At 41.8% G+C, this 23,846-nt stretch overlaps 1 protein-coding gene across 2 annotated transcripts in view; it reads right to left on the reverse strand.

Annotated features, from left to right (window-relative positions):
* The window catches only part of ADGB (androglobin), a 206,653-nt gene that overhangs the window by 149,769 nt on the left and 33,038 nt on the right, over positions 1–23,846 (reverse strand). For both annotated transcript variants that reach the window (XM_054024508.1, XM_054024507.1), the window contains exons 3-5: positions 21,218–21,310; positions 11,110–11,181; positions 8,570–8,779 (exon numbers count right to left, since the gene is read on the reverse strand). In XM_054024508.1, coding sequence (XP_053880483.1) covers positions 8,570–8,779; positions 11,110–11,181; positions 21,218–21,310 — 375 coding nt within the window. The remainder of the gene's footprint in view (positions 1–8,569; positions 8,780–11,109; positions 11,182–21,217; positions 21,311–23,846) is intronic.

Raw genomic sequence — 23,846 nt, forward strand, 5'->3', positions numbered from 1 at the left:
ATAAACACAGTCAACAAAAGAGGCAAAAAATCCAAAAGGACCAGTGACAAAAGGAAGCAAAAATGGCCATATTGGCTTTTGAGTGACCAGGTCTAAAAGACTGCCACTGATGGTCTCCAGCATACATCCTCAGGGGAGAGAGTTCCTTAGAAGGTTTCCATGAAGGAGAAGAACCTGCCCCACAAGCAGAAGCTCAAGTACTTTGTACCTAAATTAATAAAAGCTTTTAGGCTATTTTCAAAATATTCAAATCCACTGGGTTATCAGAAACTGGAGAAAGCTCTGCACTTCACAGTGAGGGAAACAAATTCACCACACCAAGGAAAGAAAAATGCTCTCCTTTACTTAAACTAATTTTTAAGTAAAAAACATGAGTAGTGATACTACATTATTAAGAGGTGGTAGTGTTAAATGAATTTACATAATGATTTTTGTATTTTTTTAAATTGGCTATAATCTGTATGCTTTAGTTTAGTTTGATAAATTCTTTAAATGTAATAGCTACAACATGGATTCAGGCTGACGGTTCCTATTGCTATGTAATTGGTGCTTCCACCAATTCTTAAGATTTTAGAAGACAAGAATCTAAAAAGAGAGTTTAAACTATATGATAAGTAAATGAAGGCATTATCATATACATAGATATTTCTAAAGGCCAAGAATATTTGCTAATGGCCATAACTGATTTTTAAATTTCTCAAGAGCATTTTTGAAAACCAAAAAAGTTATTGAATGGCAGACCTTTAATTGCTCAAACACTGAGATAAGACATAGCTTTGTTTCCTCTCTCATGTAGCAGTTCAACCAAATGTTTCATAAAGCAAGCAGTACAAGTTAATGGGCAAAGAAAAAGGAATGTTTGTCTACTCATTTTTCTCCATAGCTAAGGATGCAGTAACTCTGTAAGTAATTCTTAAGAGTGCATTTCTTACTAATCATACTTTAACAGTTAAATAATATTCACTGCAGCGTGACATTCTTCTTTTCCTTTCAGATGTTATTTGACTTTTTCCCCTTGACTAATTTTTTTATTTCATACAGTTAGTAAATCTTCAAATCCATATTGTAATTATCATGCATTGACAATAGCCCCTTTTAAAAGCCTAAGTATATATTATTTTAAAATGTACATTGTGAGAGAGGGGGACTGGAGACAGAGGGGAAGTAATTCCTAAGGACTAAAAGTAAGAGTTCAAATTCAGAAACAGAAATCCTTATGAGCTAGAGAGCAGAAATGAAGCAGCGAGTTCAGTTCAGGGTAATACTATTTTGGGGGTCAGAATTTTATTTGGTGGAGAAGAGGGAGGACATTACTGGCAGAAATGAGGTGAATGAATGTGCAGGAGGAAAATCAAGCTAATGGCTCTACTATTTTGCAATTATGTTGAATAAGTACACTCCATGCCAGGTCTTAATATTTAAGAGGCAGCCCTATGAGATATGAATATGAGACCCCCAGAGAACTCCTACCTAGACTTTGCACCAGTTGTTCCCAATTCTTTCCCTGTAGAATATGACTTCTAATTGTGGAGAACTGGGACCCAGGACAGCAGAATGGGGATAGGAGTTCTACTGCAACAATACAGGGTGGAGGTGCCAGAATGTGATCGCTTATTACAGTTATTGCTGAAGAGACTGGATGTGGTATATCAAGTAGAACAAAGAGGAAGGGTTTAACCATATGGTGATTCTGGTCAGATACCTGTCTCCTTAAGAGACAATATGATGTCTCACTGAAACCAGCCTAGCGTAAAAGCCCATTCCCTCTTTATCCTCCCATCTGTGAACTTTCTCTCCCTCTCCCTTTATTCTTCCCCTCTCTCAATTTCCCTTCTCACCTCCCACCCTTGATGTTTATCACTTTCCCTTCTCCTTTGCATGTCCCATTCTTTCTCCCTCCCATGAGTTCCCCACTTTTCCTGAACTACTGAAAGAGTTGGTAGAGCCAGCAGAGGAAGCAAGGAAAAGGGAACTTCAGTGAAGGGAGAATAGAAATGAAACTGATTAGAACACACATAACTCAGGAAATGACAGTTAAAGTAGCCTATGCAACTTTAACTGTGCAGATGTGTTACAATACTGTCGTTTATTATTACATGCTATTGTTCCCCAGAGAGCTCCAGCATCATTCATATACTACAGACAGCACCCTCAACCCAAGATTATAGGAGTAAGATCATGCTCTCTGAACTCCTGCAACTGACTCAAGAGGTGGAAGGCAACTCCTGTCTCCCTTGTATGGGCCATTAGCATTACAAGTCACAGTGCCGGGGAGAGGGCTGCCTCCACAAATCTGCTAATTCACCTCCAAAGCAAGTGGATGGAGAGAAGACTTGGCTCCCCTCTTTCCCACCTCTGCATCCCCAAACAACCTGGCAAATGGAACTATCAGCATCAATCAATAGCAGATTACTATCCCAATGGAGCAAGGAGAGAGCCAGGGCATAAATTATGACTCTCACAGTGAAGAGTTGCAATTTGCTCCCTCATCTACTCCTTGGGAAGCTCAGCTATGCACCACCTCTTACACAAGGCAAATCGTAAAGATACAATCTAGCTCTATATTATATTTTGTCAAGGTAGCAACTATGGTTATGAATGAACTGACACTCTCATTGTTTAATCCTATTTTAGTTTCTCATACATTTCTTTTAAAATTACCTTTTGAGGGGCTATCAAATGTTCAGACTGATCCTACAAGCAAATCTCTTTGGAAAGATTCCTAAAAATCTATCAAGATATTTCTGAGTTAATCCAATCTGAACAGAATTCAATTTTAAAACTTCACTTGGGGCCTATACTGAATGGAGGAATGTGCGCTTTTCCTAATTTGAATTTCCTAATATTAAACAAAGTTGGGGATATTTAAAAACAGAATGAACATGCATAGGATTTTGTTTTCTATTACTTAAAAAAGGGTGCACCAAATCACAATGGTGCAGCATATGTGCATGGGTGCTAATATTTAAAAGCTCCCCTCACCTTTGTTTGCATTTGTGCTCATTCCAAGAATCAGTGATTATAAATATTTTAACAGGCGAGGGATAAGAGAGTACAACCCTTCCTTCTTACTTTTCTGTACAGTAAATTTAGACAACATGACCACTAAAGCAACAGTTTAACACTGAGCTGAGTGATTTTGCAAGGATTATGGAAGAATTTGGGTAATTTTTATTTTTATCTGTAGAGATTTTTTAAAGGACCTCGAGTCACATAGTTGCTAAGCAACACAGTGTACATTGCAAGGCTCATTCAACATCTCTACACTAACATCGCTTTATGAGAGATATGTAAGCAGAGATGTGTTCCTTTTTGTGCTACAGTGTTAGCACAAGGACTGCAAGGCAAAAAGATACATTTATCATGGACTGAAGACTGGGAGTAAATGGCTAATCTTGCAGACCAACTGAAAAAAAAATTACTGATCTGAATCAGAGAGCAGAAAGCAGTGTTTGTAAGGGGGCTCTGCATGGGGTGGAACGTACACAGGATTATGAAATGCATGTAAGGGGTCTGAGATATGGTATCACAAAAGGAAAATGGAGGTGGTTTTCAGAAGTTAAAGATGAGAAAAGATTGAGGATCCCTGTCCTAAAGACTTAAATTCAGGGTAATTAGCACCTCCATAAGATTATGCAGCCACACAAATTGCTTTATATTTTCCTCTTGCTGCTGTAGTGTTCCACCATTCTGCTGTCCCTGTTTCTGAGGCCAATATTTTGCCTGCTTTTGAGATATGGAAAAGGTGTGCAGGGCTGTGTGTGGGGACTTGCAGAGGCTACAGTCACCCCAACATTTGCCTTAGTCCCCCAGTTGCCACCCTTCCCAATGCAAAGGTCAAATGTTATGCAGAAGTAAGGGTGGCATAATATGGCATTGCCACACTTACTTCTGTGCTGTTGTTGGAAGCAGCACTGCCGTCAGAGCTGGGCGGCTGGAGAGCAGCGGCTGCTGGCTGGGTGCCCAGTTCTGAAAGCAGTGCCACCATCAGCAACAGCTCAGAAGTAAGCACAGGCGGGGAGCCAGGGTGTTGGAGAGCAACTCTGAACTCATGTTCCTGCCCACTGGGGAACGCTGCCCAGTGCAGATGAAGGTCCGGGGCTCCCCACAGTGACCCAGATTGACCTGCTCTGGCCTGGGCTCCTGGGACCTGCCTCTTGCGGAAGTTGCTCCCCAAGGGCTCTACCAGCCCCAGAGCCAAGACCCCCTGCCCGGGCGGCTCTTACCGGCTGCAAGCAACCATATTGTATGTTTAAGAAATTACTCGTATTTACATTCTGATTTTTGATGCCTGTCAGCTTCTGGTTTTTTGCTTTATTAGCAGTGCTTTATTTATTATGTGCTTTCTTTGCACTAATTGGCCATTGATTTAGTTAACAGCCTAATTGCTTTTGTTACTTTAACAAAGACTGTGGCTCACATGGGTGCACAACAGAGTGACCTCTACCACCCCCTGCCCAAAAAAACCCCCAGCTTTAAAATATTTTTGAATTTTCAGATTGTATGAATTTGACTGGGTTTTTATTTGACTGGAATGAAAATATGTCCTCAATCAGCTAGGGAAAAAAAGTATACGTAGTTTTGGTCAGTTATTTATTTTGCTTTAAATAGTGTGTGTGGTATGGTTTCATTTTCTTTGAGTGTGCAAATGGATAATTTTAAAATATAATACAGTACATTCTCTGATTTAAAGTAATTAGCCATTAGTATTATTTAACCAATACTTTTTTTCAGATGTTTGCATTTATTGTTATTTGTTAATATTATTAATATAATTGTTTTATTTTTTGGCTTACATATTTTTCCTATTGATTTTCTGTGAATAAATGTCGCACCAGTGAGCTGCCATAGATGAAGTTTAAAACCAGTCTGGCTGTATATATTTTTTATTCTCCTTTTGAGGAGAACAGATAAAATGCACGCTTAAGTGCACATTGTTAAAAAATAAATGTGTGTCCCCACAAGATGTATAGCACAGCCCCCTCTCCTTCCCCCAATTTTCTATCTAGTCCACCTCAGTCCCCCTCTCCCCTCACTGGGAAGAGGACAGCATCGCCTCTGGTGATGCATCTGTGGGCTGTGCAGCGATGAGGGAGAAACAGTGGCCTAATAAGCTAAAGAATTTGCAAGAAGCAAAAGGAGCCTTATACCATAAGATGCTAGTTCAATGAAGTGCCAAGCTCTAATAGTTGGGCACTTTATCCAATAAAATGAGAAATGCTACAAGGAGGCACCTGCAGATCTGTGCAGGATGGAGGGCTACTGCAATAGGGCCAGTTAGGTAAAGATTTGTTAAGAAGATGAGGCAGGAAAGGTATTAAAATATAAATAAGCTTGGAAGTTGGGAGCTTTTGCAATTAAACTGGGTTGTTTTCCATGTTGAAAGCTTTAATAGCATAACATTTCTCAATCCAGACATATTACCAGCATAAAGAAATGATTGCATAAGGAAGGGCCTAACAAGCACCTATTAGATGGAAGTTTGTTCCTGTCCTCCAGCAGAGAAGCATTAACAATCACAACTAAGGGCTGGTCCACACTAACCCCCCACTTCGAACTAAGATACGCAACTTCAGCTACGTTATTCATGTAGCTGAAGTCGAACTTACCGCGGGTCCACAGGCGGCAGGCAGGCTCCCCCGTCGACTCCACGTACTCCTCTCGCCGAGCAGGAGTACTGGCGTCGACGGCGAGCACTTCCGGGATTGATCCGGGATCGATTTATCGTGTCTAGACAAGACGCGATAAATCGATCCCAGAAGATCGATTGCTTACCGCCGGACCCGGAGGTAAGTATAGACGTACCCTTTCAAAAGACCCAACTTTGTTTGAATTCAACTCAATCCAATTATCTCTTGGATCCTAACCTGCCTTGTTCTCTCCCTCTTCCCTTCTCTCTTTATTGTTAATTGCTCTCTTCCCTTTAGTTTTTTTCTCTGCATTGATGAATACTGTTATTTCACACATCCTAAAGAAACATTCGCTTGATCATACAGTACTTTCTTTCCTCTCGCCGTTTCCCCCTCCCCCTCTCACTTCCACCCTCTCTTTTAACTTTAAGCTCATTGGGTGGTCTATTCCCTGGGCCTTTACTTCCTCTCCTTCAACTCCCTCCTTGATCTGCCTCAGCCCTATATACTGTACTAAAACTCTGCTTGCAAGAGTCACTAGCAATCTTTTCCTTGCCAAATCTAACAGTCTCTTCTCTAGACACATTTTCTTGATCCATCTTCTGCATTCCTAGTGTTGACCAACTACTCCTTGAAAGTCTCTTTCTTGGGCTTCCATCACTGTGTTTTTTCCCCATTTCTCCTCTTAACTTGCTGACTTCTCCCTTTTGGCAGATCATTTTTTTTCTTCTCTTACTCTGTTTGTGTTAACCAAAGATTTGTTCTTGGTCTCGTTTCTCTCACTGCACTTGACTTTAGTTGATGTCCTCTGCTCTCATTGTCTCACAACATATACTCACAGCCTTTTCAGACAGGAATTGTCTCTTCATTGTCTGTGTGTAGTGCCTAGTAAGTGGGGCACAGAATCCCTGACTGGGGTCTCCACCAAGTGCAACTGCATTATAAATAAGTCATCTGATCATCTCTGATCTAATGACTCTGACACCCACCTTTGTCTGGATTTTTATCTCGTTCAGTCTTATTCATCTCTCCCCAGGGATATCCCACTATTTTCTTAAATTAAAACTTCTAATCTTTCTTCTCAAGTCCTCTCCCCATCACCCTACCCATAACTCAAACTCAGAATCTTGGAGTTATTGACTCTTCTTTTTCTTCCCTTTTTAATACTCGGATCTTGCCATTTCTCTCTAAAATTTCTAAAACCTGTTTCTTCCTTTTCATTTTCCCTGCTAACACACACTGGCTCACATCACAGTTCTCCCCTCTCCCCAAGAATTCAGTAGCCTCCTCCTTTACCACATCTTTCCCACATTCAGCAGCTAAAACGGTCTTCCTTTCCTGTTGCTTTATAAGTGTCGTGACATGGTCAGAGTCCATTTTTTGGCTCCATCTCTTTCCAAATAAAGTTCAAGAGCCTCAACCTCACTTTTAATGCTCTTCCTAAATCTGCCCCATCTACAACTTACTTCCCATTGCTCCACTTCTTTCCCCACTTCTCATGGTTTGTTGGTCCTTGTATCTTTTCCTCACACGGATGATTTCCTACTTTGTTTTCCATTGTCCCAGCACCTGAAGTGATATCAGTCTTGTACCAGGCCAAGCATCGTCATTCTCTCGATCTAATTCCTCCCCAAAACTCACTTCTTTTGCCTTGGTTTCTTCTAGTGACTTCCATTCCTATTGTGTACTCCACCTTCCCCGCCCACGTGGCCTAGCTCTTTCTCAGTATTTTGAAAATTAACATTTCTATGATTCATTTGAAATGTCACTTGTTTATTTTTTCCTTCCTTACACCTTTGCCTGATTATCTTCAATTTTAGTGATACATCTATTGAAATCTAATACGCAAGTTTGGGATTTTAACTTTCATCCAGCCCTAGTAAAGTTGAAAATAGTCCCAACAGCTGTTTAAAGACAATAAATTGAGCTTCTTAAACATCTTAGAGAAAAACCTTGTACTTAATCCTATTACACCAGGGGTTTGGTCTAGTTTAGTCTGAATCTATTGCAAATTTGCATTGAATCTCAATATTAAACCATTCATACCACAAGAGCAGGACATGTTTGCACAATGTCTCATAGATTTAAATACTTCCTTTAAAACTACAGTTACCACTTCTTGTGCTGAATGAGAATTTCCACTTACTTTGTTCATGTACTTATGTGTTATACTAAGATGTTGTGTAGAGGTTTCTGTTTTTTGTTAACACAATGGATCTCCAAACTGTTCTCAGATTTTTTTTTTAAAAAAGTGTACATGTGTTAAATCAATTTTGAAAAAAAAAAAAAAACTCAAATAACTCAGCAAAATCAAAATAAAGTTTCACCCACACCACCAGAAGGTACAGCTGCAACATAGGAATTAAAGCCTGTCAAAGTAGGTTTTGCCAATTTCAAGGTTCTACTCCAAACTGCTGAGGTACTAGTGCTGTTCAAAATGGATAACAAACAATAATGTAAAAAAATACATTTTTACCACTCTTTTTGTAGTAGTGAGTTTGAGTAAATCTGAAAATTTGAGTTTGAAAGCAAAAAGGGTTGCAAAGTTTTAAGCATATGAAAAGCCCTTTAAACAGATGCAACATTAGCTACACACTTCTTCTCTACTGTATACACAAACTGCACATATTTATTTTTCAGTACTGCCTAGATAAATATAATTTCTTAGCAAGCAAGAAAATACTCTAGGTAGTGTGTTTCTAAATGATTACTGCACATCTGGCTAATGATCTAGGATTTCATAACTCTTAAATTGTACAAATATAACAAGAAATATTCATTTTCATATTGATAATTTAACAATTATACCACTTCAAAACTTTTTTTTTTTCAAAAAAGCAAAATATTTATCCTAATAATTAAAGATAGTACAGTATATTCATATTAATGGCATAAGCACACAGATATAATACTTTATATAACTGAAAGCAGTCACTTACCATCCAGTAAAGTTTCACCACATATTTTCCATAGCTATTATACAGTGGCATGTGTCCCTTAATAGCCTTGCATAAGGCATATATATGCTCCCATGGCTTCCAAGAAAATATAGGTGTTTCATTTGTATTGCTTTTACCCTCATTAGTTAAAACGTTCACATTATAGATCCTCCAGACTGCACAAATTTCACTTATTATCCATCTCATCAGCTGAAATCACAGAATTTTTTTTTTAAATAAAAGTTTTCAGTTTTTCACATTGCACATTTTAGGAAAAAAATCAAATGAAGTTAAATTATATTAGTCAAAAAATGTAAAACAATTCCAAATGCTAACTGGAAAGCAAGTCTCACAGAAGAGTGCATTAAAATTAATTTATTGCAAGATTTGCTTTTATCAGCACAAATATTCCTTAAAAGTTATCCATAATACGTGACATTTAGCTATATGTAGATATCTACAAAGCTTTATGAAAATGGGATCTGCTAATAGACATTGTATTAATTAACACATGCCATCAATAGCACATCTCATGCCACAATAGTGTTGTTTCATGAATGGTATGGGTGGGAGACCTGCCAAGTGAAGCTGACAGGGTCTAATGATAAGACTGTAAACAAGAAACTACTCTTACTTTGTACATATCATGCCTAACAGGATGCATTAATTATAGTGCAGTCACATTTTTAACATTTAGTATTTGCTGCATTTTTTATTTTTTAAATAAAACAACATTTCTATAATCAAACATTCTACCAAGAAATAGAATATACTTTTCACTAACCAAACATGATTCACCAACAATGAGAGCTACAAGAACTGGCACTAATTACAGGAGAAGTGGCCTGAGAACTTTTTGGAAATCTGGATGCTGACTGATTGATGAGCAGGTAATGGATTATATAGTGCACTAATTATCAAAAGTATACACTTGACCTTTAGTGGTAAGGAAGTTTTTCCTTATTATGCAAGACATATGTCTATTTTTATGTTTTTAACTGGCTAAGTGACTTGGGAAGCTAAACCCTCTTTTTTTATTTATTTTACTCAAATATAATATATAAGCAGTTCAACAGGAATATCCATATATTAAAGTTGGCTCTTTTATAAGACAGTTTCCTTGCCCTAAAGAGATGTTGATCAATGTGCAAAGTAATAAATGAAATATGTAAAATTTAAATTATTTAATATGTACATATTTCCATTTTATTAATATTTCAATCCTTTGTGTTAGCCAATTTAAAGTTAGTAGCTTTTGGTTTGGGGTTCCCACTTCCATAATCCCAATTAGAGAGAAGATCAACCAAAATCCCGTGGTCCAGTTCCAGATCCAACTTCACAGCTCAAGCATTGTCTTCTAACAATCAAGCACCCTAACTCTGAAAAAGTTAATATTTGGATCCAAATTTCAAAGCTGCAAGTTCAGGAGTATTTGGATCTGATGCTACAGTTCAGACCCATCTCTAATCAAAATCCAAAATCCTTAGCTGTTCTCTGAAAATAGAAATATAACACTATCATCCCTTTATAAAAGGAAAGATTATTGTTTGGCAGTTTTCCCTGATGATTCACCTCTGTGTTCTTTTTAAGGAAGTGAGGCGTCCCAGATAATGTATGGTAATTTTGTAACATGAATTACTGATTGCTAGGATCTGAAACCACCAATTCACCCCATATACTTATTTCAAACTGTGCTTCAAACAACAGGCCTTGATATAAGATTCATTAAGCCACAGAGCTTCTTCTATATTTGAAGCCTCAGTATTTATATTTTGCCCTGTTTTACCAAAGAAAAAATGAAAGACGTGTAATTTATTTTGAAATCAGACATTTTAAGAGATTCATTCTCCTCCACCTCCCGCACAAGGTTAGCAATAAAATATTTGTTCCTGTAATGGATATTGTTTATACTTATTATAATGTAAAAAAATTTAACTCATTTTAAAACATCTAAATATTTTCCAAAATAATCATGTTGCTATACTCTATTCTTTAAAGAGCATGTCCTTTCCTTACATTTATAGTCTGACACACAGACTTGGAAGGCTCATACTAACCAGTACCTAAATGCATTCCTACACTTGGCCTCTTTTCTATATAATGAATATTGTAAACCAAAATGATAAAAGATTTTTCAGCAGTTTTAGATTCCATACTTCTTTTGTGGGGGTGAACTTACCCTAAAGTTAAGGATCTTTACTTCCTTTTGTAAATAATAGTTTCCTTTTAGCATTAATATACATTAATTTTCCATGCAAGTATTAACAAATCTTATTCATAACCTGCACTGTTACTTTAAAAAAAATGATTTCTGTTGGTCAGCCTTTCACTGTCTCTGTATTTATTTGTTCAGTTTCTAAGAATGATAATCCTTCATTATTAAATCTGTTTGATCCTAATATGAGACTGTCTATCATTTCCCCCCCACCCCACTGACAGGATTTACTATACTTAATTTCTCCTGTTGATGGTCTATTTATACCACTAATGTTGAGGGATCAGTCCTTACTATGACATGAGCTATCACATTTACTACATACCTCACTACCAAGTAAGTGTTCATTTGCTGAAAAAAGGTCAAACCAGTTTTCATTTTTCACTACTACAGGAACCTGAAAGAGAAGAGGTTTTAGTTGAAAGCCTGTAGCTATATTCACTGAAAAGAATAAAGGTCCACGAAAAATATATGAGCACAATATTGTACAAATGCTAGAAATGCCAGTCATCAGCTAAAAGGCTGCCAGACTTGCAAATTCCCTGACTGCTTCAATATTTCTTAATATGGAGGGAGGGAGGAAGAGTATCTTCAAAACACAGAAGGTGTTCAAAATTTAATTAATCATTGTTAAGTTGTATTGGGAACTTAGTTAACAAGTGATAATTAGCAAAAGTTTTCTGTGTCTCAGTGGACAAACATTAAAGATAACAGATTTGCTCCTTTCACTGCACAACATTCAAATACAACTTTAAGGACAACTGAAAATGAAATTTAGGGGTTAGGGCTTAGTGTTTTTAGTTCTTTTATGACAGACAAAATAACCATGTCATGAAAGAAACTGCCTCATTCAGCACAAGTGGAAATGGATGTCTGTGAAAGAAATACAGTAGAATATAATTCAATACAGACGCTGAAAAATAGGATGGAAATGTGCTGACAGACCTGCAAGGAGAAGACTGTTTAGATCATACCTGGATCTAGCAAGTCTCTCACTTTTATGATTATCAGATTCACTCAAGATATTTTATTAAAAAGATGGTACAACATAGTTATTTTCCATTCAACAAACTAAAAAGCATTTTGAATCATTTGGCTCTAAGGTATTTGTTGTTTTGTAATTTTGTTTTTAAAAACAAAAACAAAAACAAATCTTCAGGACCACTCCTGTTTCCAATAAAGTCACTGAATTTTGCTACAGCATTCAAAGGGAATTTATTTGTATGAATGTAACACAATAGTTTACAAAAATACAGACATCTGGGCCTGAGTTGCCATTAAAGTATAATACATGCTGATGATCTGCTTAACAAACAGACTGTCATTTTGATCTCTATTCATTTTATAATTTATCCATTGTCAAAATATCCTCTCAGAGCAATATGATTTACAAATGATTACACTTATTGTTTGCTATAACAATACCAAGATCCACAAGATGACTCAATATCTAATTGACTTGAGATACTGGTGGTATCCCTCTAAACTTAACAACATTGCAATTAACAAAAAATACCAGTTTTGTACAGCATCTGTCCAGTATATGGTGAATGCTGTTTTAATGACAATTAGTCTAGAACCAATGTCTCCTCTGAGAAAATATATGGAAAAATGGTTTGCTTTCTTGTAATTGATTGTGTTTTTACATATTCGAGCATCATTAAGTTGATTACTAGTAATCACTTGATGAAATGAGATTTTTATTAGATGCTTTACTATATGACTTCAAAAAATTTACTGCAGTGTATAGCAAGTGACAAGAGATTTGTGTTAATGTCATTGTTGCAATACGAAGAATATTTTTCTATAGTGAAAGATTAGTGCAGGGATCGGCAACTTTTGGCCCGCGGCCCGCCAGGGTAAGCCCTGGCGGGCCGGTCCAGTTTACCTGCTGCTTCCGTAGGTCCGGCTGATCGCAGCTCCCACTCGCCGCGGTTCGCCACTTCAGGCCAACGAGGGTTGCGGGAAGCAGCGTGGGCCGAGGGATGTGCTGGCCGCCGCTTCCCACAGCCAGCACATCCCTCGGTCCGCACCACTTCCCGCAGCCCCCATTGGCCTGGAGCGGAGAACCGCGGCCAGTGGGAGCTGCAATCAGCCAAACCTGTGGACACGGCAGGTAAACAAATTGGCCCGGCCCACCAGAGGGCTTACCCTGGAGGGCCGCGGGCCAAAGGTTGCCGATCCCTGGATTAGTGGATAGTTCTAAAATAGACAAACATTTGTTCCTTCTCATTTGAGGCCTGGCTCTTCACTTTCTATCAGCTATGCAAATATTTTAAAGTTTCCTAAGAATGAGTTAAACAGTGTGTAGCATGTTCCTTACTACTTCCATCCCACAGAGTTCTCAAGAATCATTTGAAGAAACACATTCTATTTCAGCAGCTGTTTCATCTCCATTTATTGACAACTCACACTGTATCATTAGACAACTGCATTTTTTTCAAAGGGTGACTCTTCACTAATGTGCTTTCTCCAAACAGTGTGTGTCAGATTATGTCAACAAGAGTTCAAGCCAAACATAACTACATTTTTAAAAAAAAATCAGTAACACAATTCTGACTTCAATCTCTAATGCTCCAATGAGAAACATATGCAATCTAGGCTAAAAATGACCTGATATGAATGTAGACTTCACCAGGACACTAACAGGAAAGTTAGTTAAAAAAAAAAGGGGGGGGGGGTTGCTATTGCCTGTGCTTACAACCAGAATGTATGTTTGTTTATTTTAGCGCAATGTGACAACAACAAATAGCAGGCTTGCAGTGGAAGTCTTTGGAAACAAACAAAACCACTTTTATTTCTGATCAGCTGCTTGACTCTTTTCTTACTATTTTACATATACTTGTTCACCATATCCTTTTCTGTTTCTGCCACAGTTAACACTAACTACATCATTTTAACTGTTTTTCAATCACTTGGTGATTATGATCATATTAATATCTATAGCGTTTATAATATTTTTAGCAAATTGGCACTAAATTAAGGAGATTAAAACCAAAACAAGAAGAGTTGATCAAATACTAAACAAATTAAATGCTTTATTCATCAGGCTCTGAAGATGGATGTTATAGTTGAAGGATTTTATATACATATAGCTTTATCTGTTTCTGGCTGCCATATCCTTTGCCCCAGTCCTTTAGCTATCACAACTCACTTTATGTATTTTGGCAGCATTTATCATGCAATCTTTTGCTCTTGTGAATTTCCACCCCCACCCTCCCATTAAAAATTTAAACTTGAAACACACTTACTGCATATTTAATAAAAAATGAAACTGACAAGCTGACACAAGTAAAACTGACAAGAATGAAAAGCTAGAGAGGCAGGCAGGCAAAGTGCTTTAAGAACCTTCAGATTTCAAATGGAATAAATTTAAACAGCAGCAACAGATTTTCAGGGTTGAAGAGCACTTCACCTGTGACATGGCAAGCAGATTATTCATTTCTTGTTTTGGTGTCTATTTAAAAGCAGCTGAAAATTAAATAAAGGAGTTGTGCACAAATAAAAAACATTACTGGATATTAGCCAGCCAAATACTGTCAAAGATACGGACATGTTATGTAGGCAGTTCAAAGAAGTGGGATGTCTGAAGTGGGAGACCAAGGATAATATTATATCATGGGTACATTCATAATCTTCAGATCTGCATGGCAGATTTCTACTGCAATGTTCTGCTCAAATAAAACCACAGTCTGAACTGCACATGTGGGAGAATCAGGATCAGGCCCTCTGGACCCACTGATACTTTCCCAAAACCTTTTGGCATTCTTAACAGGAAGAAGGCAATACACTGTGGTCTCTGCAGAGAATCAAGAAGGCATATGAAAGTTTAACATACGGAGACCTGTAGAGAAAACAATTGGAGTTTTGTGAATTTACAAGAGCAGGCAAGTAGTTCTATTTATTCAGTTAACCCCTTCTGCTCACTGGTGACACAGCTGGACAGCACCTGAAACAGGGAGGGTTCTTTCTTCATGACTTTGCCCCTGTGCACCAGTTGTCCTGAGACAATTCTTTGTCCTGAGACTTTGCTAGACTGAAAGGCTGCATTTCTTCCTCAAATGTAACTTTCAATTTTTTTATGGTCACATGGGTGTGATGCTCTGACTTGGGTTCCCTAAGGCTTGCTAAATAAAAAGAAACCACCTTTATGTTGTCTGGTAGCATGTGAACATTAGTACCCTGGTGGGAACATGCAATACAGGAAGTCATGGAATACAGGAGAGATTCCAGAAGACTGGAAAAGGGAAAATATAGTGCCAATCTATAAAAAGGGAAATAAGGACAACCCGGGGAATTACCAACCAGTCAGCTTAACTTCTGTACCTGGAAAGATAATGAAGCAAATAATTAAGCAATCAATTTGCAAACATCTACATGATAATAAAGTGATAAGTAACAGTCAGCATGGATTTGTCAAGAACAAATCATGTCAAACCAACCTGATAGCTTTCTTTGAAAGGGTAACAAGCCTTGGGGATGGGGGGAAAGCCGTAGATGTGGTATATAGTAAAGCTTTGATGTGGTCTCGCATGACCTTCTCATACACAAATGAGGGAAATACCTAGATGGAGCTACTATAAGGCGGGTGCATAACTGGTTGGAAAACCATTCCCAGAGAGTAGTTATCAGTGCTTCACAGTCATGCTGGAAGGGCATAAGTGGGGTACCTCAAAAATCAGTCCTGGGTCCGGTTCTGTTCAATATCTTCAGCAATGATTTAGATAATGGCATAGAGAGTACACTTATAAAGTTTACTAAGCTGGGTTGGGTTGCAAGTGCTTTGAAGGATAGGATTAAAATTCCAAATGATCTGGATGAACTGGAGAAATGGTCTGAAGTAAATAGGATGAAATTCTATAAGGACAATTGCAAAATACTCCATTTAGGAAGGAACAATCAGTTGCACACATACAAAACGGGAAATGACTCCCTAGAAAGGAGTACTGAAGAAAGGGATCTGAGGGTCATAGTGGACCACAAGCTAAATATGAGTCAACAATGTAACACTGTTGCAAAAAAAGCAAACATCATTCTGGGATGTATTAGCAAGAGTGTTGTAAGCAAGAGAATTGTAAGCAAGGCACAAGAAGTAATTCTTCTACTCTACTCCGTGCTATTAGGCCTCACCTGCAGTATTAAGTCCAGTTCTGGGCACCACATTTCAGGAAAGATGTGGACAAATTGGAGAAAATCCAGAGAAGAGCAACAAAAATGACTAAGGTCTAGAAAACATGACCTATGAAGGAAGATTGAAAAAATTGGTTTTGTTTAGTCTGGAGAAGAGAAGACTGAGAGGGGACACAATAACCGTTTTCAAGTACATAAAAGGTTGTTACAAGGATGAGGAGAAAGAATTGTTATTCTTAACCTCTGAGGATAGGACAAGAAGCAATGGGCTTAAATTGCAGCAAGGGAGGTTTAGGTTGGACATTAGGAAAAACTTCCTAAGGGTCAGGGTGGTTAAGCACTGGAATAAATTGCCTAGGGAGGTTGTGGAATCTCCATCATTGTAGACTTTTAAGAGCAGGTTGGACAAACTCCTGTCAGGAATGGTCTAGATAATACTTAGTCCTGCCACGAGTGCAGGGGACTGGACTAGATGACCTCTCAAGGTCCCTTCCAGTCCTATGTTTAAGTTCTAACATGTTTCATCTGTCTCATAAGCCATTCTCTGTTTATTGTCTGGTGGAGGGACCTCATGTGGACTTTGAGGTACCTGTCTGCAGCTGACAAGTCTAGGGCCTGGTCTACACTATGAGTTTAACTCGAATTTAGCAGCGTTAAATCAAATTAACCCTGCTCCCATCCACACAATGAAGCCATTTCTTTTGAAATAAAGGGCTCTTAAAATCTTACTCCCCGACGAGCGGAGTAGTGCCAAAATCGATATGTCATTTCAAATTAGGGTTAGTGTGGCCACAATTCGATGGTATTGGCCTCCGGGAGCTATGCCACAGTGCACCATTGTGACCGCTCTGGACAGCAATCTGAACTCGGATGCACTGGCCAGGTAGACAGGAAAAGCCCCGTGAACATTTGAATTTCATTTCCTGTTTGCCCAGCACAGGAGAGCACAGGTGACCACAGAGAGCTCATCAGCACAGGTAACCATGCAGGCCGATAACTGAAAAAGAGCACCAGCATGGACCGTATGGGAGGTACCGGATCTGATTGCTATATGGGGAGAGGATTCAGTGCTAGCAGAACTTCATTCGAAAAGACGAAATGCCAAAACTTTTGAAAAAATCTCTAAGAGCATGATGGAGAGAAGCCACAATAGGGACTCAGAGCAGTGCCGCGTGAAAGTCAAGGAGCTCAGACAAGCCTATCAGAAAACAAAGGAGGCAAACGGTCGCTCCGGGTCAGAGCCGCAGACATGCCGCTTCTACGCTGAGCTGCATGCAGTTCTAGGGGGGGCCGCCACCACTACCCCACCTCTGACCGTGGATTCCGAGGCGGGGGTAATCTTATCAGCCACACCTGAGGATTCTGCGGACGGGGAAGAGGAGGAGGAGGAGGAGAACGAGCTTGCGGAGAGCACACAGCACTCCGTTCTCCCCAACAGCCAGGATCTTTTTCTCAGCCTGAGTGAAGTACCCTCCCAAGCCTGTACCCAAGACCATGACCCCATGGAAGGGACCTCAGGTGAGTTTACCTTTTAAAATATAAAACATGGTTTAAAAGCAAGCGTTTTTTAATGATTAATTTGCCTTGAGGACTTGGGATGCATTCGCGGCCAGTACAGCTACTGGAAAAGTCTGTTAACGTGTCTGGAGATGGAGCGGAAATCCTCCAGGGACATCTCCATGAAGCTCTCCTGGAGGTACTCCAAAAGCCTTTGCAGAAGGTTTCTGGGCAGTGCAGCCTGATTCCGTCCTCCATGGTAGGACACTTGACCACGCCATGCTAGTAGCAAGTAATCTGATATCATTACATGACAAAGCCTGGCAGCGTATGGTCCCGGTGTTTGCTGGCATTCAAGCAATATACGTTCTTCATCTCACTGTGTAATCCTCAGGAGAGTGATATCGCTCATGGTAACCTGGTTGAAATGCAGGAATTTAATTAAGGGGACAGAAGTGGCCCTTCCTAATGGGCTGTTTGCCTGTGGCTGAAAAGAAATCCTTCCCTGTAGTAAGCCAAGCACGGGGGGGGGGAGGAGGGAATGGTGCTGAGCTTTTCACGTGTGGCTAGCAGGGATCTTCCTTGATACCAGCCATACGGTATCAGAGAATTGGATGACGGGGGGTGGGTTGGTTTGTTTTCTGCTGCTGAAGGTTAACAGGAAAACCACAGCACTCAACGAGCTTTGCTTGGTATGTGGGAAAGGAGGGCGCAGAAGCCGAAAGACACTGGCTTACCATGGCCGCATGCAAGCCGAATTCTGTTGCCCGGACCTGCGTCTGTGATCTCTAGCAGCAAAGCCACAGGCACTCAATATTAAGAGGCAAAATGCAACCTTGCACAGAAATTACATGTGCTATGTAATGTGAATAGTGTTGTTCACCGTGAAAGAGTATAAGCATTGTTCTGTAAAATGTATTTTTTTTAAATTGTCTCCTTTTTTCCCCTCCCTCCAGCAGCTGCAAATTTTTCAAGCCTCCCTCCTCCGTCCCGAAGGCTATCTCAAATAAGGCATCGGAAAAAGAGGGACGCGAGATGAGATGTTCACGGAAATCATGGAATCCACCCGCAATGAAAGAGCTCATCTGAATGAGTGGAAGGACACGGTTTCAAAGTATAGGAAAGATGCCAGTGAACGTGAGGACAGGAGGGACCAATGTGAGGAGAGGAGAGACGCTCGAGATGAGAGGTGGTGGCAGGAAGATCAGAGGAGGCAGGATGCAACGCTGGGGCTGCTGCATGAGCAAACAGACATGCTCCGGCATCTGGAGGAGCTTCAGGAATGGCAGCAGGATCACAGACTGCCGCTGCAGCCCCTGTATAACCACCCTCCCCCCTCACCATGCTCCATAGCCTCCTCAGCCAGACGTGTAAGAACGCGGGGGGTGGGGGGGGAAGCTCTGTGCACCCTCCCATTCCACCCCAGTGGACAGCCCAAGCAAAAGGCTGTCATTATTTTAACCTTTTTTTTAGTGGCCTTTTCCTTTCCTCCGATCCTCCTCCCAAACCCCACCCAGGCTACCTTCTCAGTTCTCTCCCTCTTTTTATAATCAATTAATAAAGAATACATGATTTTTAAACGATAGTGACTTTATTTCCTTTGAAAGCAAGCTGTGATCTTAGGGGGAGGGTGGGTTGCCTACAGAGAATGAGTCAATAAAGGGGACGGGTTTTCATCAAGGAGAAACAAACAGAACTTTCACACGGTAGCCTGGCCAGTCATGAAACTGGTTTTCAAAGCTTCTCTGATGCGCCGTGCTTCCTGGTGTGCTCTTCTAATCGCCCTGGTGTCTGGCTGCGCGTAATCAGCAGCCAGGCAATTTGCCCTAGCATATGTCCCACCCTGCCATAAAGGTCTCCCCCTTACTCTCACAGAGATTGTGGAGCACACAGCAAGCAGCAATAACAATGGGGATATTGGTTTGGCTGAGGTCTGAGCCAGTCAGTAAGTGTGCCAGCGACCTTCTAAATGGCCAAATGCACATTCCACCACCATTCTGCACTTGCTCAGCCTGTAGTTGAACAGCTCCTGACTCCTGTCCAGGCTGCCTGTGTATGGCTTCATGAGCCATGGCATTAAGGGGTAGGCTGGGTCCCCAAGGATAACTATAGGCATTTCAACATCCCCAACGGTTATTTTCTGGTCCGGGAAGTAAGTCCCTTGCTGCAGCCGTTTAAACAGATTAGTGTTCCTGAAGATGCGAGCGTCATGAATCCTTCCTGGCCAGCCCACGTTGATGTTGGTGAAACGTCCCCTGTGATCCACCAGTGCTTGCAGCCATTGAAAAGTAACCCTTGCGGTTTATGTACTGGGTACCCTGGTGCTCTGGTGCCAAGATAGGTATATGGGTTCCATCTATCGCCCCACCACAGTTAGGGAATCCCATTGCAGCAAAGCCATCCACTATGGCCTGCCCATTTCCCAGAGTCACTACCTTTCGTAGCAGCAGCTCAATGATTGCTTTGGCTACTTGCATGACAGCAGCCCCCACAGTAGATTTGCCCACTCCAAATTGAATCCCGACTGACCGGTAGCTGTCTGGCGTTGCAAGCTTCCACAGGGCTATCGCCACTCGCTTCTCAACTATGAGGGCTGCTCTCATCCTGGTATTCTGGCACTCCAGCGCAGGTGAAAGCAAGTCACAAAGTTCCATGAAAGTGCCCTTACGCATGCGAAAGTTTCGCAGCCACTGGGAATCGTCCCAAACCTGCAACACTATGCGGTCCCACCAGTCTGTGCTTGTTTCCCAGGCCCAGAATCGGCGTTCCACGGATAGAACCTGCCCCATCAACAACATGATCTCCAAAGAGCCGGGACCCGCAGTTTGAGAGAAGTCTGTGTCCATGTCATCGCTGCCGTCGCTGCCTCTCCTTGCCTCGTTTTTCTGGTCCTGGTAAAGCATAAACTGTAGGATAACGCGCGAGGAGTTTACAATGTTCATGACTGCTGTCTTGAGCTGAGCGGGCTCCATGCTTGCCGTGGTATGGCGTCTGCTGTGTTCACCCAGGAAAAAAGGCGCAAAACGGTTGTCTGCCGTTGCTTTCATGGAGGGACGGGTGAGGCTGTACCCAGAACAAACTGCGACAATGTTTTTTGCCCCATCAGGCACTGGGATCTCAACCCAGAATTCCAATGGGCGGAGGAGACTGCGGGAACTATGGGATAGTGATGGGATAACTACCCACAGTGCAAGGCTCCGGAAATCAATGCTAGCCCCGGTACATGGACGCACACCGCCAAATTAATGTGCTTAGTGTGGCCGCATACATTCGACTTTATACAATCTGTTTCCAAAATTCAAATTCTGTGAATTCAGATTAATCCCGTAGTGTAGACATACCCTAGAAAAGAGTGCATTTGTAGAGGGAGGCTTGCAGTTCCTTCATTGTACATTTCTTGTTTTATTTAATTGAGGAAAGGTAGCATATGTCTCTTCTAGAGTAGTAGTTGTCTCTTCCCTCGCAAGGATGTGCCAAGCATTTGCAATCCATTAGCCTAGTTGTGGAAAGTTTGAATTCTACCATTCTGCTGTTATAACAATTTTGGCTGCTACTAACACTGCAGTCATCAATTACATTTCAGTTTAGTTTTCTCACACAGAACAAGCAATGCATATAAAAAGACAATACAATTGGTTTCATTGGGGCAACTCAGGAAATAAGGTGGAAGAATATACACAAACTTTTGGAGTTTTTGCCCTATGAAATGTGTTTGTCAGAAAAATAGGAAATTTTTAACATAAAGTCTACATCACTATAAGATCTTGTATCTACTTTTCTGTACAGTTAAAACACATGCTTCTTACCTTATTATTTAAAAATTCATGTGGACGTTTCCAGGAATTCACTTTTAAGGAAGGTGGCAATTCAATCTTCCCTTCAGGGTCCTCAAAGACATGCTATATAAAATATACATGTACAAAAATTGAAAAGTTTGTATTTACTATACCACTGGATCATCAAGATTTAAAATGCTTCATTGCTCATGATTAAGGCTAAGATGCTGTCACACATATTTTTAGTAAAAGTCACGGACAGGTCACTGGCAATAAAGAAAAATTCACGGAAGCCCATGACCCATCTGTGACTTTTACTAAAAATATGCATGACAAAATGGGGAGCTACAGGCTCACCACATCACCGAGGGGAGCCTGGCTTGGAGGTGCAGGGTCTCCCCCACCACCTGCGACACCCGCCGGTGCCTCCAAGCCCTGGGGTGCCCACGGCTGCCCACAGCGGCTCTGAGCTCCAACTGGGGTACCCTGGCCGCTCATGGCAGCTCCGTGCTCTGGGGCGCCCACGGTGGCTGGGACTTCCCAGGAGCCCCGCTGCCTGCAGCGCCCAGGAGTTTTGGGTCTCTCTGCCACCTCGGAGCTCTGGGCACCCCTGCCTCCACCCTGGCTGAGAGCTGCCTGCAGGGCACCTCTGCCTCCTCTGCGGCTGGGAGCTCAAGCCCCCACAGTTCCCAGCTGCCAGGGGACACAGGTGCTGGGGGCTCAAGTCACAGAGTTCTCTGGAAGTCACAGATTCCGTGACCTCCATGACAAAATCGTAGCCCTATTCATGATTATTCACTGGGAAGAAAAATGACACATTATGGCACAATGAAGAGAAAAGATGGTTACTTACCAATAAATAGAGTTCTCAGAATATACTGTGTCTGCAAAATCCATAGTCAAGAACATTAGGTGCTTGATGTGACTAGAAGAAGTGTACTCAACCTGTGGTTTTTTTTACTGCCAGAGTAAAATGTGACCATATCTCCCATTTCTTCATGGAGCCTAAGACTTTCAGATCTTTTATCGCCTCCCATTCAAGCCACATTATTTGGATTCCCTATTCTTTTCCATCTTCCAGGAAGGCTGCCCGAAGGACTCTGTTTGGGCTACTTATTCTGGGAGTAAAGACCACAGTCTGAGCAACCTCAGACAGCACCATTCTCCCAGTAATTTTTAAACACTTAAAATGCTGATTCATAAATAACATTTTCATCTTACAACAAACTCATTGCTCAAAGGCAAACTGCTTCTTCAGATCTGCCATGAGTAAGTGGGACTGGAAGGGACCTCCTGGGTCATCAAGTTGAGTGTATGTATCTCTCCATATCAGGCAAGACTAGGGATCCACAAAGCAGGGTCACGGTGTTGGGTTCAGCACAGTTAGGGATCCCATCCATGCTGTAGCTCAATGCCTTGTGCCCCCTGGAGCAGAACCGGGGGCAACGCCGGTTCTGGCGGGTTGCAAAGAGGTCGACCTGCGGAACTCCCCACTCTCGGAAGAGCCGGTGAGCGACCTCCGAATGGAGCAACTACTCATACTGGTGGGAGAAAACCCTGGCTTGCGTATTGCGGACGCCCGGAAGGTGTACAGCCCTCAGGGAGATATCGTGGGCTATACAGAACTCCCATAGGCTCAGGGCTTCCCGACAGAGGGCTAGGGAACGAGTCCCGCCTTGCCCTGTTGATGTAGTACATAACAGCGGTGTTGTCTGTGAAGACTCTGACCACCCTGCCACGAAGGTACGGGTGGAAAGCCACGCACGCCAACTGTACAGCCCTGAGCTCTTTGACATTTATGTGAAGGGACAAGTCCGGGATCGCCCACGTCCCTTGGGTTTGCACGTTCCCTGTGTGGACTCCCCAACCTAGGTCCGATGCATCGGTCACCAGGTCTATAGACGGGTTGGCATCCCGAAAGGGAACCCCTTGCAGCACATTGCCCGGGTAAGACCACCATTGGAGGGAAGCCAGTATCAGGGATGGAGCCCGTCCCGGGCCTGGGAGAATTGGGAGGCCAGCCAGATCTGGAGTGGCCTCATTTGGAGTCTCGCATGGCGGACCACATACGTACATGCCGCCAGGTGGCCCAGAATAAAGGCACGCCCTCGCTGTTGTCACCGGGAAAGCCGTGACCGAGGTGATGAGAACTCTTAGGGTCTCGAACCTGTCCAGGGGGAGAGGCGCTATGGCCCTCAAGGAGTCCAGCAGCATCCCAATGAACTCTATGCTGGAACTAAGGTTGACTTGGTCTCATTCACCACTAGACCGAGACCGGCACATGTCGACAGGAGCAGCTCCACGTGGGTCTCTACCTCGGAACGAGAGTCGCCCTTGAGAAGCCAATTGTCCAGGTATGGGAAGATCTGTACCTCCTCCCTCATGAGGTAGGCCACTAACACAGCCATACACTTTGTGAAAACCCTGGGTGCCGTGGATAGGCCAAACGGGAGGACCGCAAACTGGTAGTGGTCTATCCCCACTAGGAAGAGGAGGAAGCGCCTATGCCCCTCAAAAATATGGATGTGAAAATACGCGTCCTGAAGGTCCAGGGCTTCATACCAGTCCCCCGGGTCCAGGGAGGGGATAATAAAGGCCAGAGACACCATGCGGAACTTGGAGCGGGCCAGAAAACAGTTTAGGCCCCACAGGGCCAGGA

This window comes from Malaclemys terrapin, chromosome 3 (assembly GCF_027887155.1).
Source record: "Malaclemys terrapin pileata isolate rMalTer1 chromosome 3, rMalTer1.hap1, whole genome shotgun sequence".
In the NCBI taxonomy this organism is placed as follows: domain Eukaryota; kingdom Metazoa; phylum Chordata; order Testudines; family Emydidae; genus Malaclemys; species Malaclemys terrapin.